The sequence below is a fragment of the Cydia amplana genome, chromosome 21 (genome assembly GCF_948474715.1).
Source record: "Cydia amplana chromosome 21, ilCydAmpl1.1, whole genome shotgun sequence".
In the NCBI taxonomy this organism is placed as follows: Eukaryota; Metazoa; Arthropoda; class Insecta; order Lepidoptera; family Tortricidae; genus Cydia; species Cydia amplana.
The window spans coordinates 3,717,912-3,738,896 of record NC_086089.1 but is presented as its reverse complement, the minus strand read 5'-3'; the positions used below and the strand labels follow the sequence as shown (position 1 = coordinate 3,738,896).

The window sequence follows — 20,985 nt, the reverse complement described above, 5'->3', positions numbered from 1 at the left end:
AGCTCCGGCCCGGCCCCGCACGCTAACAGTGCGTAAATAGACCATAGTTTTTGAACTTTTCTCTTTTTTATCTATCTTTAAAATTAACTATTAGGTAATACCTACCCTGGTCTATGCGGAAAGTTAGTCTGCACATCGTCAATATCATGTAGCTACTTCGCCAGCAGCACTACCGTGCCTTCACAAATCACGTTGCATTATATGTGGTAATACCTCAATGATGCTAGTGATGCTACCCTAGTATTTGTTTTAGCTTACGGTAGGCCGTGATAATGTTAAGTAGATAATTACCTATGTAAATAGACGGTATGTCTGTAAAATTCTCATCAATATTATCAGTAGTAAACACGATGGGGTAGGATAAAGTGAATCGGTGAACGTGGCGTAGATTTGAGACTTGTATAAGGCCTTCGTAGAACTGTAGAACAACATAAACAATAAACCGAAATATAAACAATGTCATTCTTTAGGCAATTGTTTTGTACTGTCGTGGGTAAGTCGCTCTAGAAAACTCTTTAATGAAAATACAAAATATCCCTCATAAATACACGTATGAAAGTGAAAATTCCCTAGAATTCCCTAGAGGTTTCGACATTACGAAGTGTAGGCACTTGAGGGGTTAATGTTAGTATATCTTCCAGTGAGCTACTCCTGCCTGACGATGAGCGTGACGTTGACCTGGCCCTCATCAACCCTCCTGCTGTTCCGTTCCGAAAACACCACGCTGCACCGCCCCATGACGGAGGCTGAGCAGGCGCTCTTGGGGAGCCTGTCCTCCGTTGGAGCCATGATCGCTACGCCAATCGCTGGATATCTTTCGGATGTTAAAGGACGGAAATTTTGCGTGGTTATGATGTCGTTGATGCACGTTGTGAGTATTTACCTTAAGTCCTAAAGTTGAATCTTAGGTCAATGTAGAGAAGACCGACATATAAAATGTACCTATTGCAGGAAAGGCCGTCATAGAGCAATAACTCTCGTAGAGTCTGTGCGGAAAGAAGTGTCGTGGAATGTATGGGGCCCAATACTCTTCTCTTCTCTTTCCGAACAGACTCTATTTGTACACGTACATCACTCAGACACAAGAAAGGAAGAACTTCACTCTTTCTACTCTAGTGACCTTCTGTAACTGTGTAGGTACAGACGCAATCTAGAGTTAAAAGCAACGAAAAAGCTTGCAGACGGTCATTGACCTTATAAGTAAATTTCTACTTGGTTTAAATCATGTAGTACCTAGACCGTATCCAGGCGGCCTAGCCAACGTGACGATGGCTTGCGCTTCGCATCGAATCACTTTGTCTCTCTATCACTCTTCCATATTAGTGCGACAGTGACAGTTGCGTTTCGTTCGCTACGTAGCGTTAGCGATTAGCATGTTGTCTACCGGCATGTCCTATGGAAGTACTCTAAGCGACACAAAACTTTTTCCACAGATCTGCTGGTCAATGATAATAATCTCAAATCGAGTGGAAGCGGTGCTCACAGCCATGTTCATGTCAGGCATCGGCAGCGGTAGTTTCTTCGTCACCCCCGTTTATATCAGCGACTTTTGCCAAGAATCCATAAGAGGCCAGATGACTTCAGGAACCGTAGTCTTCTACGCCATAGGAACGATAATCTCATACATAGTTGGTGGATATTTGGACTACTTCAAGAATGTCTACGCTTGTCTTGGAATTTCGGTGCTTGGGGTCATGCTGCTAGGTCTGATGAAAGAGTCGCCTTTGTTCCTGATGATAAAGGGGAGAGAACAGGTATGCAACTTTCATTTTTGCTTATTTTTCAAATCTAAGTAGGCGCCAAGTTCATTTTTGGTTCAATTTTGCAGGAAGCCAAAGAATCTTTAGCTTTCTTCAGACACGTGAAGCCCGATTCGAAGGAGGTGCTACAAGAGATCGAGACCATTCGGCGCGGACTAAACCCTGAAATGGACGACCCAGGTGACATAGCATTACCTATAAAACCTAACCTCCTCCTTAAATTGTAATTACCTATAGGTACTTGTGTCTCAATTCAGATATTAATTTTTAATGGTTTTTACAGGTACGCCAGAAGAGGAATGCAAATTGAAACCCATTTCGGGGAAGAAGAATTTATCGATGTTTCAATTTATAAGTAAGTTATTTAAGCGTAATTATTTATTGGTGTGTTTCTGACATGTTCAAATGTTTTTAGGAAAATCTTGTAAACACTCGACATATTATCGACCAGGGTAGTCGATTTTAACACATTCATTCCATCTAGCCAAACAAGACACCCGCGCCAGGCCACAAAAACTTCGTCATATAAAGCTGTAGTACCACGATCCCGACTATCGGGTCGTCCGGCCTGAGAACGAAATCATAAAATATACGATAGTCGGGTTTTAGGCACTGAATGTGTTAATAATCAGGATAATTACACCGGCTAAAATGGGCCATTTTTTCCAGATAAGTCCTACTCGACCCGTCGTGCCCTCGCCTCCGCAATAGTCCTCTTGACACTGTCGATATTCCAAGGCCTAATCGTGATGCAGGTGTACGCAGAGCCACTGTTCACCGAGGCCATTCCCAGCATGTCACCGACCATCTCCAGCATTCTATTCTCCACGGTCACGTTCATAGTTGGCCTCGTCACTGCTTACCTTACAGACATTGTTGGCAGAAAGGTATCTTTATGTTTTTGGTAACTTTTAGATCTGTATGTTCCCTTGGTATAGTTTGTTGATTTCTAACAGAGCCCGAACGGCTTATTCTTTGTTTATTGTTAAGTTAAACCGCACGTGCTTCTATGTGCCTAAAAAAAAAATGGTTGGGCCGGTTTTACCGGTTATTGAATTACCACTCTATGGTGATTCCAATAAGGTTCAAAATGAAGTAATGAAAAATATTTTTCTATGCTGTGTGTGGTCCATTTGACTCGCCGGCACTAAGTACTTCGGTTACTGAGTGCCGGCGAGTCGAACGCTACAGAACCAGTCTAAAATGTGTCATCGAGATGCGTACCAAAGGCGCGTTATCGGAGAGCGCACCTACACTGGTTTTTTGAGCGTTGGACAGGCTCGCGCTCAGGTGTCAATTAGAATAAATAAGACCCTTTTTTGCAGGTAAGTAGCACGTGCGGTTTAACTCAACAATAGACAAAGGATAAGCCGTTCAGGGTCTGCTAGAAATTGACAAACTATACATTGGGCGCACAGCATTGGTTTTCTAATGGTACTGTTTACCTTCCAGTCCTGAGAATCGTGCCTGGAACATTACATTAGCTATAGGTACCTAGTCATAGTGATACACAGAAGTAGGGTATATAGTTAGGTGAGTCAAAACTGTGTATTTTATAACACACCGACCGACCACACGCACATATTCATAACTAGAGGGCGAGTGGTGAATGGCTCCAATCCGGTAAGTGATGCGTGCTAAATCGGCTTGTCATGATCATGAACTCTACGACCCTACCTTTGTCTACCTGTCTACTCCTGCGCTTCTAGTACTGAACGTACGCCTTATGTGACAGTTATGTCTGATCCCGTATTCATCTTTCTCTTTCCAGCCCTTAATGCTGTACTCTTCGCTCGCCGCCTCGGCAAGCTGCATACTCCTAGGCTCGCAGATCCATCTACACTGGGCTCCTCATAGCGCGACTGCTGTCTTCATATACATGTTCTGCGTGGCGTATACCATGGGAGCGGGCACTATCCCTTACGTGACTAGCCCTGAGCTGTTTCTTCCTGAGGTATATGTTATCTAACAAATATTATTCAGCCTGAAAGACGGTGATCAAAGCCGTATAATCTCTCAATTCATTAGGATATTTAATTTTTGTGGTTGACTGCTTTGAGAAATCCCATTGCCATCAAATCAGGATCCTGGAGACATTGACGGAACTCCTGAAACCCTCCGTTCAGTGCTGTTTGTTTTTTGTAGTAACTCGTGCATTTTCTCAGAAAGCACCATTTGTTATAAAGTGTGTGGGTGGGACTGTTGATGGGGCATTCCACAAAAAAGGACTACTTTTTAAAACGATAGTCGTCGTGATTCTGAATAGAAGATGGTAGAAGCAGGCGTGATTTCGTCGCTTTGCTACAGGTAGCTAAAAGTACATCCGTTCGGCCCCAATTTTGGGGAAAGCCATAAGCCGCGCGTGGCGCTGTCGCCACCTAGCGGCCATATCTGTGCTGATCGTAACAGACGCGTTTTGTTAGAGAGTGAGTCTTCTGTACTATTTGTAGTATTGTAGTACTATTGTTTATTCTGTGGTAGAAGTAACCCAAAAGTTCCTGGTTTTTCGAAAGTAAATGGTACAAACAGCAACACTCTTAACTGTAAATCGGTGAACCTTATTACGAAAGGCATAAGGTCCACCGACGAACCGTTAACAGTGTGGGCGATGGTACACATCTAAAAATGCTTTTCCACTTCTATTATTGGGGTGTTTAATTATTATTTTTATTCTCCAGGTAAAAAGCTTCGCCAACATGCTGGTAACGGAATGGATTTGGCTCTGCACCTTCATCATCCTGTTCGTGTTCCAACCACTCGTGTCCGCCATTGGGCTGGGGCCAGTCTTCTACATTTTCGCCGTCATTTGCTTTGCTTCGGCAGTTTTTACACACTTTTGTTTGCCAGAAACTAAAGGATTGCCCGTCGATGAGATACAGAAGCTGTTTAGCAAGAAACGTAGTAGTTGTTACGCATGATTGGTTTTTATTAAATGTGTATATCGCCGATTGACACCTATGTACTTACATAAAAAATACAATGGCGCTAATTTCAAGTCTCTCCCATGATTTTTTTTTATTTTATTTAATTAATTTTAAAAAATTGGTAAAAATTATTTAGGTACTAACTTTTATTGCTGACTGTACTTTTTTTTCCACAGGCGTCTAATGCTCGAGACAATTACATACATATTTACATACTAACAGGGCAAGTTAAAGAAAAGCTTGTAAAAAAAAAGGACTTCGCTAGTTTTACCTACGACTCCACTAATTACAAAATTTACAGGTTATTATGCTAAGGAAATTTTAAAACTACAAATTAAAATAAACTTATTTATTAAAGTCTTTGGAATGACTATTTTGATCATGAATTCGGGTGGATAAAGTACAAATCGTCGATTTTAATCAAACGAATTAATACCTTATGTGTGTTGTTGCTAAAGTCTATTTTTTAATTCGGTAGACTAAAATGACATTTCTTAGTATGAAATGACATTTTATGTTCATACTATGAACTGTCATTTCAGTCTACCGAATAAAAAAATAGATTTTAGGTAACTATTTGTCAAGCAAAAATTGAGCACAGTATATCAGCTTTGGAAAGCGTAACGACGAAATACATGTACTAACGCATAATAATACTGTCATCATCAAAATAAACCAAGTATGACACTTCGCACTCAGTATATTATAAAGACCCTAAGTAAGAATAGTTTCGTACCTGTTTCTATCTCAATCGCACCCGCGTCTTTATATTACTGTCCTGTCCATGATACCGGCGGTCAGTGACGCAGTGCAACCGGGACAGCAATATAATTATGTGGGTGCGATAAAGATAGGAACAGAGCGGTTAATGTACAAAATTCTTCGTGCTATAGGATCCTTAAGGTCTCTGCCCACTACACCGTATCATACCATGACCGTAGTAAGAACGTATCAGGCACGGAATGTAACGCGATACGGACTACTATGCCCACTACAAATTATCCACACACGTTTATTGCCCGTAGTATCAGCGTATCATCCCCATAGCATCCGCCTATAATCCCCGTGGCATCCGCGTTTCATCCCCTTAGTACCCGGGTTTTATTCGCGAGAGCCAGACTCGTCAGAAAGAGCCAGCGAATAGTTATCATACTGGCAAGAGCGAGCAACAGATACGGCAACGCGTTTATAACGGGCTTAGAACGGTCACCATACGCGGTCATAACCCGTATGCTCACCGTTTCGCCGCCTGCACGCACCGTTCCGTGCCGTGCACGGAGCGTTTCGGCACCGGCAAAATATCCTCGCCGACAATTTTTGACGGTCCGTGCATGGCACGCTACGGGTATGGTCGGTGACGGAAGGGGCTAGTGGACATAGTCTCGAATACTTTTTAATACAAAGATATTTTTTTTGCCGGACACGTTCATAGCACGGTCATGGTATGATACGGTGTAGTGGGCAGAGACCTTTACTTTTGTTTTTTTTTTTTATTCATGATAAACTAACATACATTTTATAAATTACATAAAACTCCTTAAATTTGTTAAGAATGTTTAAGCCGGTGCGTCCACTTTGTTGCATACGATCTGCCAGAATATAATCCAGATCGGCAAGATGGTGGTTGACGCCACGTTGAACAACCAGTTTCCATATATCTGCAACAAACAGTCTATTTACTGAACCTGAAATATCAAGAGGATCGGTTGAAAAATACTACTTGTAGGGGAGAATATTCGGACATAAAAACTACAAATACATTTTTGCCCAGGCTGCCCTAGTACCATGGTCGCATTTTTATCGTTTGTCACCATGCCTGTCACGTTCTAACAAGTATGTAAGTGCGAAAGTGACGGGCATAGTGATAGTCGATAAAAATGGAACCGTGCTGTGCCCGCTGATTCACTCGGTCAATACAATGAGGGTCACCATCTCCTTCCTAAGAGTCTCGGAATTTTTTCCACGGCCTACTTAGTAAGCCTGGGGTCCGCTCGGCAATCTAATCCCAAGAATTAGCACAGGCACTAGTTTTTAACCTTTTCGACGCCGTGTCAAACACAAAAGCTGTCACGCTGACGCCACGTGGGTCACCGAAGTGTCAAAACTGAAATTGAACTTTATGCATATGCATGTAGGTCTATGTTGCTCTGTGATATGTGACCGATTAATCGGTCTTTGGCGTTGAACCTACGGTACGGATATATCGGTCATCGGCGTCCAAAAGGTTAATAAAGCGACTGCTTCTTGACCTTTCAACTCAGAAAGAAAACTGTCTCTTACTGGGATTTGTCCGATTTCCCCACGATGTTTGTCTTAGAGTAAAGCGTCTAAAGCTGCAGATATAACTGACCCAACGCATAAAAACTGGTTTGCGGTGGGGGGTCAGTTATCTCTGCAGCTTACTGTCCATAAATTCAGAAAATTAATGGGCTGGGGTTGAAACTACATCCTCAGGTCAAGTAAACATACCAGGGAATCAGCAACGGAGAACATGACCGCTTGCACGGCGGCGTCTCGTCCGCGGCCTGCCGCACTCAGCCACGGCTCCTAAACAAAATCCTATATTATTCACGAGGGTTACACAAAACCTTAACAAATTACTATACACCTAAACCTTCCTCAAGAATCACTCTATTGATAGGTGAAAACCGCATGAAAATCCGTTATGGTAGTTTTCGAGTTTATCGCGAAGTTGACGCGAACATACATACACACATACAGACAGACGCGGCGGGGGACTTAATTTTATAAGGTGTAGTGATTCTGATTGTATATATGCTGCCACATGTACCTATTGGCAACAAACTTGAGGTCACGCTTTCATTACCAAAAACTAAATGGAAAATTATACATATTAACCTCTGGGAACAGCGTGCTGCTATACATAACCATGGCCAGCGTCACGGCGGACAGCGGGTGCAAAAGCAGGCAGAAGGTCCGCTTCAGGAACAAGGAGATGGCGCTGAAAATATAAGTGAATTCACTAAACTCTTTGACACATTGCCACCAAAAGAATACGCGATCTTGAAATGTCTTTAAATTCAAAAACGTGTTTACAAACCAGTAACTATGTATTACTTATGAAAGCAAAAGAATGTAAATAATCGTATATGATACATGATTAGTCGACTCACCTCTTCTTTCCACCGTCTTTAGTAACCACACCGATCACCAGGGCCACAGGAGTGTATAAGACAGCCATGGCCAACCCTAGCGGGTAGTTATGCACGCCCACAGACAAGCACACTGTCGTCAACTCCACTAGTAATAGAATATTAACTAGATCAGGACTCACCACCTCTTTCCACCGTCTTTAGTAACCACCCCAATCACCAGGGCCACAGGAGTGTATAAGACAGCCATGGCCAACCCCAGCGGGTAGTTATGCATGCCCACAGACAGATAAACTGTCGCCTACTGCACTAATAACGATGAAAATATGTTGACTAATTAGATTAGATGACTCACCTCCTCTTTCCACCGTCTTTAGTAACCACCCCAATCACCAGGGCCACAGGAGTGTATAAGACAGCCAGGGCCAACCCCAGCGGGTAGTTATGCACGCCCACAGACAAGCACACTGTCGCCAACTCCACTAGTAATAGAATATTAACTAGATCAGTACTCACCACCTCTTTCCACCGTCTTTAGTAACCACCCCAATCACCAGGGCCACAGGAGTGTATAAGACAGCGATGGCCAACCCTAGCGGGTAGTTATGCATGCCCACAGACAGACACACTGTCGCCAACTCCACTAGTAATAGAATATTGACTAGAGACAACTCCTCGTGGGTGATGCGGCCCGTGCGGAGCAAACGGGGGAGGTAGGGGGAGATTAGGGTGAGAAGGACAGATATGGCGATGAGACCGTAGTATACGGAGAGTTCTGATTGGTAATCGTATGCCGCACCTGAAAATATTTTTGAAAATCTTAGCTGTACCGTAAAATAAAAGGCAAGTATTTAAAGCAAGAATCATAGATAATTTAAAGCAAGACTCATAGATAATTTAAAGCAGTGGTTCCTAACCTGGGGGTAATTACCCCCGTGGGGGTAAAACTGGTATTTTACGGGGGTAATAATAATAAGCTAACCTAATATAACAATACTACAAACGTACACGTTTTATTTTTTTATTATTGGGAGGAGGGATAAAATCAGGTTCCCTAGTTAGTCATAGGGGTAACCGGACTGAAAAGGTTAGGAACCACTGATTTAAAGCATGAATCATAGACAGGCATCGGAGTTTTTGTCGCATGGTAAGACTAATAGCAAGCTATGGAGTCGACATTTGCCATAAATGTAAACTCTTATTCATACTCATACTCATTTATTTAATTTATCTTAAAATGCCTTTAGAGCGGTCGGTCGTGTATATTATCTTAGTCGAATTATATAAAAAAATATTTTTCTATTACATTATGAATTCATAACTTCAACTATTTTAACATACAACTATACAAACTACATCGCTGCGAAAGACCTAATGTCATGTAGGTACTGACCGCTGATAAAATTGATTAGTATTTGTCATGTGTCAATCACTGGTGATTGCAAACGTAGTAGTTATTTATATCTGTATGTGGTAAATACGTTGAGGAATATTCCATAATTAATTATTATGCCTAACCCAGAAATAGCTGCAATTTTGGCATGGATAGAGCCATAAAACGATTTACAATATGACTATGAAAAATCTGCTATAGTGTGCTTGAGTTGTGAAGTACAACTCGCCCAATTGAAACATACATTTATTGCAACAAATGAGGTTTAATAAATTAAACTTATATACGTAGTAACTATTTAGTAATCTGTTCTCATATTAAATAAAATTAATCATGAGTATGAGTATGAATAAGAGTTTACATTTATGGCAAATGTCGACTCCATAGCTTGCCATTAGTCTTACCATGCGACAAAATCTCCGATGCTTGATCATAGATAGAATAAATATTTAAGCGGGGCTCCCATACAACAAACGTGCTTTTCTGCCACTCTTTGCGTAATGGTACGGAACCCTTCGTGCGCGAATCCGACTCGCACTTGGCCGGTTTTTATCTTACTTTGCAATAATACAGAAGAATTGATACGTAAACTCACCAATCTGACTTAAAAGTATAGGCGAATTCATTACAGCATAACCCAGCAAATGCACCAACAGATAGTTCGCTCCAATATTGACAATGCTCATGCTAGACTCCTCCTTCTCTTTCCGTCTCTTTCCTCCGCTCTTCTTGCCTTTTTCTTTACCCAACTCTGTTCTGAACTTTTCTTTAAGCTCCTTTGATTCTTTGCACTCAGTTTCATCAGATTCTGCGACTTTCCTGTGTCTGAGCGTGCATTCTTCAGATTGTGTCTCCTCGGGTTTATTATCTCCTGGTACCTCAGGTTTGTCTCCCGGTAGATCGACGCCTGATGTTTTTCGTTTGGGCTTGGGGGGTTTTTCCTCTTCGTTGTCCTGTTGTGTGGTCACCCAGAGAGATAGGGCACGAATGAGCATTGCGACGCATAGGAGACAGAGGGAAGGCATGTATTGACCTGGGTACAAACATAGAGAAATATAGTAAGACAAGAGTGGTTACTCCATACATCAGTTTTGATACCAAAAAGACTATTAATTTCAGTGTCTACATCTAGCATCGAGTAGCGGAACAATCAGTACTGCTACATCTATTGTTAAGTAGCAGTACTGATAGTTCCGCTACTCGATGGTAGATGTAGACACAGAAATTAGTAGTCTTTTTGGTATGAAAACTGATGTATGGAGTGAGCAATCTATGTATTTTTTCTCTATGGTACAAGGTACAAATTAAAAGTTAATGTCTGGTACTTGCACCTGACGTATTAGAACTGCTAAGTGGAAGTATATTTTGTTATTAGCTCGATAAATTAAAGAGTGACAGATTGATCGCTGAACTATATTGGGGGGGATGGGGCCAAATTTAACTGTAGGCTGTACTCCTCAAACTAACCAAGATTTGTTCAACGACTTTTAAAAATAACTTGTGTTTAGACTTTTAATACACTTTAAATTTCATTCTAAGTCGCGATTACAATGATGATAGCGTACATTGAAGATAATATTTAAAATTTATGAAAATTGACTATCGAACTTATAGAACCAAGATTAATTGGAAAAAGTTTGTAAATTAGAACTTACCGATAGAAACGAATCTGTTAGTAGCCGCCATCATATAAAAGAAGTAGCTCTGATGGAACCTCTCCAACAAGTTATTGAGCGATCGTAATATGCTCTCCAGCGCCACACCAAGGCGGTAGAAGTTGGCATTGACTATCGGACTTATAGAACCAAGATTAATTGGAAAAAGTTTGTAAATTAAAACTCACCGATAGAAACGAATCTGTTAGTAGCCGCCATCATATAAAAGAAGTAGCTCTGATGGAACCTCTCCAACAAGTTATTGAGCGATCGTAATATGCTCTCCAGCGCCACACCAAGGCGGTAGAAGTTGGCAGAGGTTAGAGCGTTGACTATCAAACTTAGAACCAAGATTAATTGGATTTTTTTTTTTGTAAATTAACACTTACCGATAGAAACGAATCTGTTAGTAGCCGCCATCATATAAAAGAAGTAGCTCTGATGGAACCTTTCCAACAAGTTATTGAGCGATCGTAATATGCTCTCCAGCGCCACACCAAGGCGGTAGAAGTTGGCAGAGGTTAGAGCGTTGACTATCGAACTTATAGAACCAAGATTAATTGGTAAAAGTTTGTAAATTAGAACTCACCGATAGAAACGAATCTGTTAGTAGCCGCCATCATATAAAAGAAGTAGCTCTGATGGAACCTCTCCAACAAGTTATTGAGCGATCGTAATATGCTCTCCAGCGCCACACCAAGGCGGTAGAAGTTGGCAGAGGTTAGAGCGTTGACTTTAGGCGGTGTGCCGGCCGGGTCGGACGCGTCCCGACCTTCCAGTGTGACGGCTTCGATGCCGAAACGGTGGAAGAGGCCGTGATTGCCGTTTGGTACCTGAAAAAAGTAATCCCATCAAAAACATTACATGTAAAAAGATGCAAGTCTCGCAAAGCAAATCTTCTACTACAATGAAGTTGAGATGTAATGTGAAACCAAGTCGATTTTAGTCAGTGCCGGGGGTAATTTTTAATACGTATAATGACTTTTCAAATTTGCCGCCTTTTACTACTGACAAGATTTGCTTGACCAACTATATATTACGTTTTCAGTATATGTAGTACTCACCCCCGCAATTTGCGTGACCACTTGCCCCAGCAGGGTGTAGACACCGTTGGTCCACTCATCTACAGTATTACGATTACGTATCCACGAGTAGCTGAAGCAAAACAAACCTTATTACCTTACGATTAGGGTGTATATATTAAGCCCCCCATTTTAAAGTATTGATTTTTTATTGTATTACAGTATCAGTTACCTGTTCTTATAAGAGTGGTGTATTCCAGACTTTACGCAGAGCTTATGGACCAGATTACCGAGATCTAGGTTAGGCAGCTGCCCGTTCAGACCTTCGACCTTCACTTCGATGTATTCTGAAACATTATACGATAAATTTGCGATAGACCCGTCTATAAATGTGAGTTAATATGTGTTCAAAACGCGAAAGTTTAAAATATTATACATACATAAAACACATGAACAAGAAAACCTTTGAAACTCACTGATTTTAGGCGTATGAATCTCCAAATTAATAGCCGCCTGTATAGACCCGGACCTGCCCTTCAACTTGCCAGGGTTCAAGCATTTCTTATGCTCAAATCCCATGCCCAAAGCCCCCAGGTCCAGACTCGGCATACCAGGCGACCAGAAGCCGCCAAGACTGGTATAGAAGGTCTCAGAGTCCCGCTGGATACCGTGGTACGCTTCTAGCCACGCCTGCATGCCTAGTTGTTCGTGCTCGGTTACTAGGAATATTATATCCTTGGCCCAGTATTTTTGTGCTGAAACCAAAGTAGTACATTACTACAGAGACAGGGACATAAGGGATTGCCAAATAACCTTACGAATATCCTGAAAAGTTATCGGTTTCAGTTTTATGACTAATGATATTATGACTTAAAACTTTATGGGAAACAAAGGGACCCCATATCACTACATAGTATAAAACAAAGTCGCTTCCCTGTCTGTCTGTCTGTCTGTCTGTATGCTTAGATCTTTAAAACTACGCAACGGATTTTGATGCGATGTTTTTAAATAGATAGAGTGATTCAAGAGGAAGGTTTATGTATAATTTGTTAACCCGTGCGAAGCCGGGGCGGGTTGCTAGTAAATGATATAGAAACTCACACCGAGCGAACTGAGCGAAGGCAAGCATAAGCGCAATCCCGGCAGATGTATCTTTCTGGTGCGTTCCGGGCGAGCGGTGCGGCGCCGTCAGGACCAACGCCTCGAGGGACGCGGTGCGCGGCGCGCGTAGGATCCCGTAGACGTTTGTGCCGTGGTACACCTGGGAATAAATATATAAGGGTTCGTTTCATTTGCGTGTAAGATATCTCAGTATCAGCCCAAGTTGCGTTTTATAAAGATAAAGGTAATATTGTCTTCGGTTACCGCGATAGTTACTCATGAAATAAAACGGATCATATCGCATATATTGAATTTATACTACATCCCGACGTTTCCTAAACTTTATTTTGTAAGTGGGTAGTTTTGTACAGTGTAGTTTTTCCTCCAGAAAATCCAGTGCCGTTTATCAGCCATTTGCCTCCAGCGGATCCTCAACTACTTTGGACCAGGGATGTTACAGAGCTCCGTTTCCGTTTCCGTTAAGTCGGAACTTCCGTAGGCTAGCATAACCCTTAAATGGACACAAAACATTGAGTAGAAGGTTGTTTTAAGATTTAATTTTGCCCCACCAACTACAAACAGGGCGAGCTAAATAAAACTGCATTAACAACATTTGATAACCTCTCTCTCTCTCTCTTTAGCCCTTTTCTACCCTTCGGGTGTAGGCCTCCTTCATTCTTCTCCATTCGTCACGGTTCTGTGCAACCTGGAGCCATCTCATCCCCGCAGCCCTTTTGATGTCGTCTTCCCAACGCATATTGGGTCTACTTGGAGGACGTTCTTCGCCCCATGGTCGCCACTCGAGTATTCTTTTACTCCACGAGTCGGTCTTTCGTGCCATATGACCAGCCCATTCCCACTTCAAACTGGCTACGCGTTTTACAACATCCGTGACCTTGCTCTGCTGTCTCAGCCACTCATTCGTTTTACGGTCTCTCAATGTGATCCCCACCAGTTTTCTCTCTAGCGCCCGCTGGACAACGCTTAGTTTACGTAATATGCCTTTGGTGAAAACCCAGGTTTCAGCTCCATAAGTGAGAACAGGCAGGATACATTGATCAAATATGCGTGCTTTTTGTTTGGCATTTGATAACCATATAACCATATATTTTAGCTTTATTTTTACTAACAATAATGATCACAGTCCCCACTGACCATACAGTCTGAAATGCCTCTTGTTAACAAACTAATGACATGGACTATTGTGTTGTATGTTGTACTGACCTGCCCCTTGCCGAGTGGGTAGTCGAGAGTGAAGTTGTGTGTGTACACTTCGAGGTGTAGCTGGGACATCTTGGCTACGAGCCACGCCACCGGCATCTGCTCCACATCCTCCAACTTGAACTATCAAAAACAATAAATAAATTAATAAATTATTTCAAAAGGTAAAATGTGAAAACCCCTCGCCAAGTTATAACAGTGCCATATAGTGAACCAGGTTCTGCCCGCGACTTGTCTGCATGTAATTTTAATGCATATCCTTACATATAGACTCTGTACGGAAAGAGAAGAGTCGTGGAATGTATAGGGCCCAATACATTCACAACTCTTCTCTTTCCGAACAGACTCTATAATCTTAGAATAAGCTATTTTAGCATGTAAGTACTTTATACTTGAAAAGCAAATAAATAAAAACTATTTGCTTTCCTGGGCCTCAAATCTATCTGAAGTCTCTAAAATGATCTAAATTTTTTGTGACACTTTGTTCCTTTCTTCACTTTTTTTTCTATTCTTTTCTAAATCAGTTCAGCAGTTTAAACATGAAGAGGTAACATAACATTTATAGTATTATATGTAGTATGGATTAGAAACTATTGAAGAAAATCACTGGCTGTGAGGTATGACGCCACAGACAGGCACATAGATACACAGGTGAAACTTATTAAGCCCCGTCTCCATATCGCGCAGCAAACCATCGAACATTGGCTCGGGCGGCAGCCGCGCGCAATGGATACCGGGCGCATCGAGTTGGCTCGCGCGGCAGCCCGGTATCCATTGCGCGCGGCTGCCGCCCGAGCCAATGTTCGATGGTTTGCCGCGCGATATGGAGACGGGGCTTTACACTATCTTTTATTGGGGGTAAAAAAGAAGCATAACTTCATGTCTACGAAAATTTTTAAAGAAAGAATTTAGGTACGATTTTTTTTGCTTTAGAATACTAAGCATTATCAATTACTTAATAGAAAAAATACAATGATAATTGTTACAGGGTTCTATAAATAACAATACCTATTGGTTGCAAAAGCATTCTTATTCAGGTCCAAGTTTCACTTACCTGAATCTCGTTCGTAAGCTCATCAAAGAACTGTTTAGCGATATGCTCCCCGTTGAACTCCGTGGTCACAAGGCCCGGCAGCAGCGCATTCTCCGAAAAATACGTCTCGTTGTTAAACTCCTTGTTGCCCAGCAGCACGAACCAGGCCAGAGCCCCCACGTACAGCACGATACACAGGGGCCCGTGGATCCTTTTCAACACCCGCACCCATTTCACGGACCGATACTCTGGGTCTGATAACAGGCCCATTTTGATAGAATCCGATGCGTTTTCACGTTACAATGTAAGAATTATAAATGAAACTGGAATACAAGAGCATTACAGGTTTGATTTATTTTAAAATGATCAAGAATAGTTAAATTAAATGCCGTAATTCCACAAATTATTTATTTGAAGACTGAAGCTAGGTCGACTAATCAAGTGAACGTCAGTCGTCAACGTCATTTTCATTTGTTTTGTCAAAGCGGCTGTCATTTTAGAAGCGTTCGATTTAGATCAGATTTTCTCGAATGAAAATGAACTGAATAAATAATATTAAATGGAGTTGTAGTTACATAATATATTATAATAAGATTTGTATACATAAAAAAGTAAATTTGATTCGGTTTCATCAATTATTTTATTTTATATTAGCTTTAAAAAGACGGTTATTAAAACCAAATAAAACACTCTTTTGTGGTTTTTGAACGTTGAAGATGGCTGCTGTTGCTGTCGAGTCCATGGTTATGGTTAGCCCAGGCGAAATTTTACTTGAATGTTATTATTTTCAAGTATCTCTCAATTCATTTAAGATTTCTGAATTAGTGCAAGTTTAAAAATGTTAACTTTATAATACTTTTTCTCCTCCCGGACTTGTGTCGTGATTGTAAATAAATAGGTCGATCCCAAGTTGTAGTTGTTTGCAAAACAAAGTAAAATCACATTACTATGATGAGTGAGATTACAATAGAGGAAGAAGATCCAGAAATATGTCGTGGCTGCCTCAGCTCGGACAGGAAGCTTGCTGCTGTGGCTTCCGGAGATCTGTACTTTTCTCTTTTGACAAAAGACCAAAAACTGGAAGTAAGTTGTTTGACTCATACTCATGATACCTTAGATACTTAGACAGTAAGTAAAATTAAAGCTAAGCTAGTAGTCTCAGCATACGTTATGATAAACTCCAGGCAGGCAGGCCAGGGCAGTAGGTAAGCACATCACCAACTTCTAAGATGCTTAAAATTCTCTCTTTCTTCTATTGCCAGAAAGACTGCTTGGACATATGTTTGGTCTTTGAAGTGTCTCATGGCGTGATTGTGTCTGATCCATCACCATGAACTATTTACATTCCAGGATTTCCTGGCTTATGGCAGTCCAATCATACAGTGATCGGAATTTTGGGTGCCACACTGCAATTAACTTGAGATTGTAATATGTAGACATTTAAGCCAGCAATACTTTTGACACTGCTTGAAAAAAAAACTAAGTATAATATATTAAATACGTCACCAGTTATACAGGTAATTCACACCCAAAATTACGATCACTGCTTAAAATGAAATATAGGTCAACTATGTTTTAAGTCGCCAATGAAACCAATAATTCTTTCTGTTTTTAAACTTAGAGTTAATAATAGTACATTACTGCAGAGGCCGTGAAGTAAGGGATTGCAGGACGAGATTGCGGTAGAAATGTCTATCTATCTATCTATATAGCCTTTTATTCCGATCCTTGGGTACAACGGTTATTAAGTCGATTTTATTATTTTTACAATATGTCGGGACATAGGAGGCCTATGCCAAGAGGCACACCGAACTGCGGGCAGTTCGGTGTGCCTCTTGGCATAAGCCTCCTCCAACCTTCTCCACTGTACTCTGTCCTCTGCAACTCTGGACCAGTAAGGCAGAAATGTAAGGAGCCATAAATGAGCAACTTCATGTCTTCATTTTGTGACATTAACGCATACATTTCGGAGTATGTTTGAGAAAATGTTTTTTTTTTCTAGGTATTAACCATAACACAGATAGCCCTGTGTTGGGAGTGTATGGCTCTGCTGAACAGGATGCGCAGATTCCGGGCCCAGGTCCAAAATGCACACACAATTTTACAAGAATCTTTACAACTTTCAGTAAGTACTTCTACACTGCAAAAATGACTGGATATATTTATTTAACATGCATATTGTTGATAATAATGATAATTTTTGTGGTGTTCAAACAAAGGTTTGTGTATCAATACCAGAGAAAAATATCAGTTGAATGATCATAGTTTTAATTTTTAAATAAATAATGATTGTAGTGTTCATTTTTAATGACATTTTGTAAAATTATTTCAAAAAAAAATTGTCATTATAAAACACTACTACCCTGTAAAACAGAAAGTACTCTCAGACTACTGAGGTTTGCTTGAAGTATGTGGAAAAAGCCTGTGAATAAAGAAACATACTACCATAAGGCAGGTTTTACCCTTGTTTGCTAGACAACAATATAAAATACTCTTATGATTTCAGATATTCTTTTTCAGCTAATAAAATATTTTTCACTTCTCATGCTCAAAAAGTGCACCTTTATGTTGTGCGTAGACGACATAAAATCGCATTTTATGCTCTAGAGCATAAAAGTAAAATTTTCTTCTAAGACTAAGGTAATCGGTCTCAACAGCCAACCAGTTTAAAACATATTGCACAATTTTACTGAGCAATAAAATTGTGTAGATGACAAAACTTGTTATATTATTTTATTTTTGCTACAATTTATTAGAAATCCGTATTTTCTGTCATTAAATTTAGTAAATCACATAAAATAGGAGTCGATTATCGTTCAAAAATGCTCTGAAATATTTGACTTGGCTGAAAACCAAGCGTCTGAAACTCTGATCACATGTTGAAAATTAAAAAAAAAATTAAAAAGTTAGCTGGCGGGAATTGGTTATGTATTATGTTATTTCGCTTTACGACAATTTCGTGGTGTAAATTGCCGTGAAAAATATAATTTCCGGACTTATTTTCCTCGCAATCGAAGTGAAAAGCAGAGTGTACAACAAGGGCATAAATGTCAATTTTTACCCTCGTCTACTATTTTGATAAAAATGGGAAAATTGCCTCGGGTAAAATTGGATCACTTTATGCCCTTGTTGTACAATCTACTATTAATAACTTTCAGCAAACAAAACCTACTCTTTCTTCACTGACGGTCCATCACAAATTTGATTATGATGCTGTTGTTGAAGAAGGCATACCATCTGAACAACCATTAGCTTTTGTTGAACAAAAACCAACTGTAAAGGATGATAAAATAAAAGTTATTATACCCACAAAGTACAAAACTACAGTTACAACAAACAATGCAGAAAATGTGAAAAATGTCAAAGATGTTATAAATGATCTTTTAAAAAATGTGGAAATTGGTAAAGATGCTAAAACTGAACAACCCAGTAATGACAGTGATGATGGTGAAGATAGTAAGAATTTTGAAGCTGATGATAGAAATTATAGTTCATCTGAAGAAATGTCAGATATCGAAGATGACACTCTAAAAAATATATCAAAAGCTGCTAAGAATAGTGTACCGATAGCAAAACTAAAACAAACTGATGTAACCATTACAAAAAAAGGCATTCAACCCCGATACCAAAAAGTAGACCCAAAGAAAATAGAAGTTCCATTGATCAAAACTCCTGCAATGCTAAAATTGGAAATGGAGTTAAAAAAGCACATGAGTGTCAAAGATGTTCTAAATGATCTTTTAAAAAATGTGAAAATTGATAAAGATGCTAAAACTGAACAACCCAGTAATGTCAGTGATGATGGTGAAGATAGTGAGAATTTTGAAGCTGATGATAGAAATTATAGTTCATCTGAAGAAATGTCAGATATCGAGGATGATCCTCTAAAAAAAATACCAAAAGCTGCTAAGAATAGTGTACGAATAGTAAAACCAGAACAAACTGATGTAGCGATTACAAAAAAAGTCATTCAACCCCGATACCGAAAAGTAGACCCAAAGAAATTAGATGTTCCATTGATCAAAACTCCTGCAATGCTAAAATTGGAAATGGAGTTAAAGAAGCACATGAGTGTTATAAAGGTTGCACCAAAAGGGGCGACAATTAACTCGCAAAATAAACGTGATGAAAAAAAAGTGATTGATAAAAATATCCGTAAATCAGATCCTGATGAAGACGAGCCAAAAACAAAAAAACAAAAGCAGTTAGAGCTAGATCCAGATTTTAATGTGGAGGATGATGAAGATTGTGCTACAGATGATAGTGAAGAATTTAATCTAATTGGCATAAAGAGAACAAAGGAACAATCTGACATAGATCCTAATGGCACTGTAGAAGATGATAGCAAAACAGAGAAACAACGTAAATTTCGGAAAACAATAACGCGTTATAAAAATATGGCAGAGGTTTCCTCGTATTTTACAGAAATTGAAATGAGTGAGCAAGAAATAAGGAGCGCTTTAGAAAAAGATGATGCAATTGTTAAAGAAAGACAACCTATGAAATGTAGCATATGTGGATTGATGTTTCGGTTTAGCAGAGGCCTGCAGGTACACGGGTTGAGGAACCATAAACGCCAAGTAAGTATGTGCGATATGAGGCTATTTTTTATAACCTTTATTGCAGTTTTTGTTCAATATTTGTTTCGCCAGTCCGTCCGTCCGCCGGTCCGCGGCGAATTCGGTCTAAGCATCAATAAAATCCAGGACATCAAAATATCCAAATCTTAAAATAGTAACAACAACTAACAACCTATTATATTATTTTCTCTTTATTTATCTTTTCTCTTAAGTTAGGGTTTTTATAATATGAATATAAAAGTAAAATATTAAAACACTTACAAAACAATAAAAAAAAACATATTATTATTCTTCTTCAAAATTATGGCTTCAGCCCAGTGGGGTAATTTCGCCAGTATCAAGAGGTAGTAGCAAGGTAATACGATTGAAATTGTACGGTTAGTATAATACAAGACAGTGTACGGTGATTTTATTCGATTTTAAGGAATTAACCTTTTGAAGGCCAAACGGCGCATCCATTTGCGGTGCCACTGACGCCACGGGGGTAAAATTTAGTTTTGTGAATAAATAATGCCAACCTAAAAGTGGGGTGTTTATTTTTTACCTGCTACAGGACATGTACGACGAGATCACCACCCAAGTTGTTAGCCCAGCAGGTAAAGGCGACAGGTTTGAAATAGAAGTAGGAGTTCATCAAGGTTCTACACTGAGCCCAATACTCTTCAATACTACTATGGACTACTTGACGAAACACTGCCAAAGCCACTACCGTGGAACTTACTCTATGCAGATGATGTGGTTTTAATCTCGGACAACGTCGACCACCTACAACAAGACTTAAACACATGGGTAGAGGCGCTCGAAGCCAACGGTTTGAAGATAAGTAGGAAGAAAACCGAACATATATCCTGTATCTTTGACGGTTTAACAGATCCTAAAACTATCAACATCACGATAGGAAACACGCCAATACCCAGAGTGTCGAATTTAAATATTTAGGTTCGATAGTGTCCAACAACGGCAAAATTAACCCTTAAATGCATGACTTTTTCTTTTTGCCCGAAATTAATTGCCGATTCTAGGAAAAATAGTAAAAAAAATATAACTTCGATTTTCAGTGCGAAATCAGTGTTAGAAGTTGAATTGGCGAAATCATATTTATGTAAATATGTAATTTTCAGTAATAGATATATGAAAATTTTTACTACCATTAGAAAGGTACACTATTTGTGATATACCTTTG

The 20,985-nt window shown here is 40.0% G+C and overlaps 2 protein-coding genes across 2 annotated transcripts; one reads left to right on the top strand and one right to left on the bottom strand.

The window, feature by feature from the left end:
- The first annotated feature begins 441 nt into the window (after nucleotides 1–441).
- LOC134657995 (uncharacterized) lies at nucleotides 442–4,695 on the top strand. Its single transcript, XM_063513590.1, has 8 exons — nucleotides 442–493; nucleotides 642–871; nucleotides 1,434–1,754; nucleotides 1,829–1,940; nucleotides 2,044–2,115; nucleotides 2,430–2,647; nucleotides 3,532–3,714; nucleotides 4,439–4,695. The coding sequence occupies exons 1-8, from the start codon at nucleotides 457–459 to the stop codon at nucleotides 4,676–4,678; spliced, it is 1,413 nt and encodes a 470-aa protein (XP_063369660.1). The 5' UTR covers nucleotides 442–456; the 3' UTR covers nucleotides 4,679–4,695.
- Nucleotides 4,696–6,240: 1,545 nt separating this feature from the next.
- LOC134658077 (glycosylphosphatidylinositol anchor attachment 1 protein) lies at nucleotides 6,241–15,572 on the bottom strand. Its single transcript, XM_063513677.1, has 12 exons — nucleotides 15,244–15,572; nucleotides 14,193–14,312; nucleotides 12,969–13,128; nucleotides 12,344–12,622; nucleotides 12,100–12,214; nucleotides 11,910–12,000; nucleotides 11,435–11,678; nucleotides 9,786–10,223; nucleotides 8,314–8,596; nucleotides 7,544–7,646; nucleotides 7,154–7,231; nucleotides 6,241–6,342 (listed from the first exon to the last, which is right to left on the bottom strand). The coding sequence occupies exons 1-12, from the start codon at nucleotides 15,490–15,492 to the stop codon at nucleotides 6,241–6,243; spliced, it is 2,262 nt and encodes a 753-aa protein (XP_063369747.1). The 5' UTR covers nucleotides 15,493–15,572.
- Nucleotides 15,573–20,985: the final 5,413 nt, after the last annotated feature.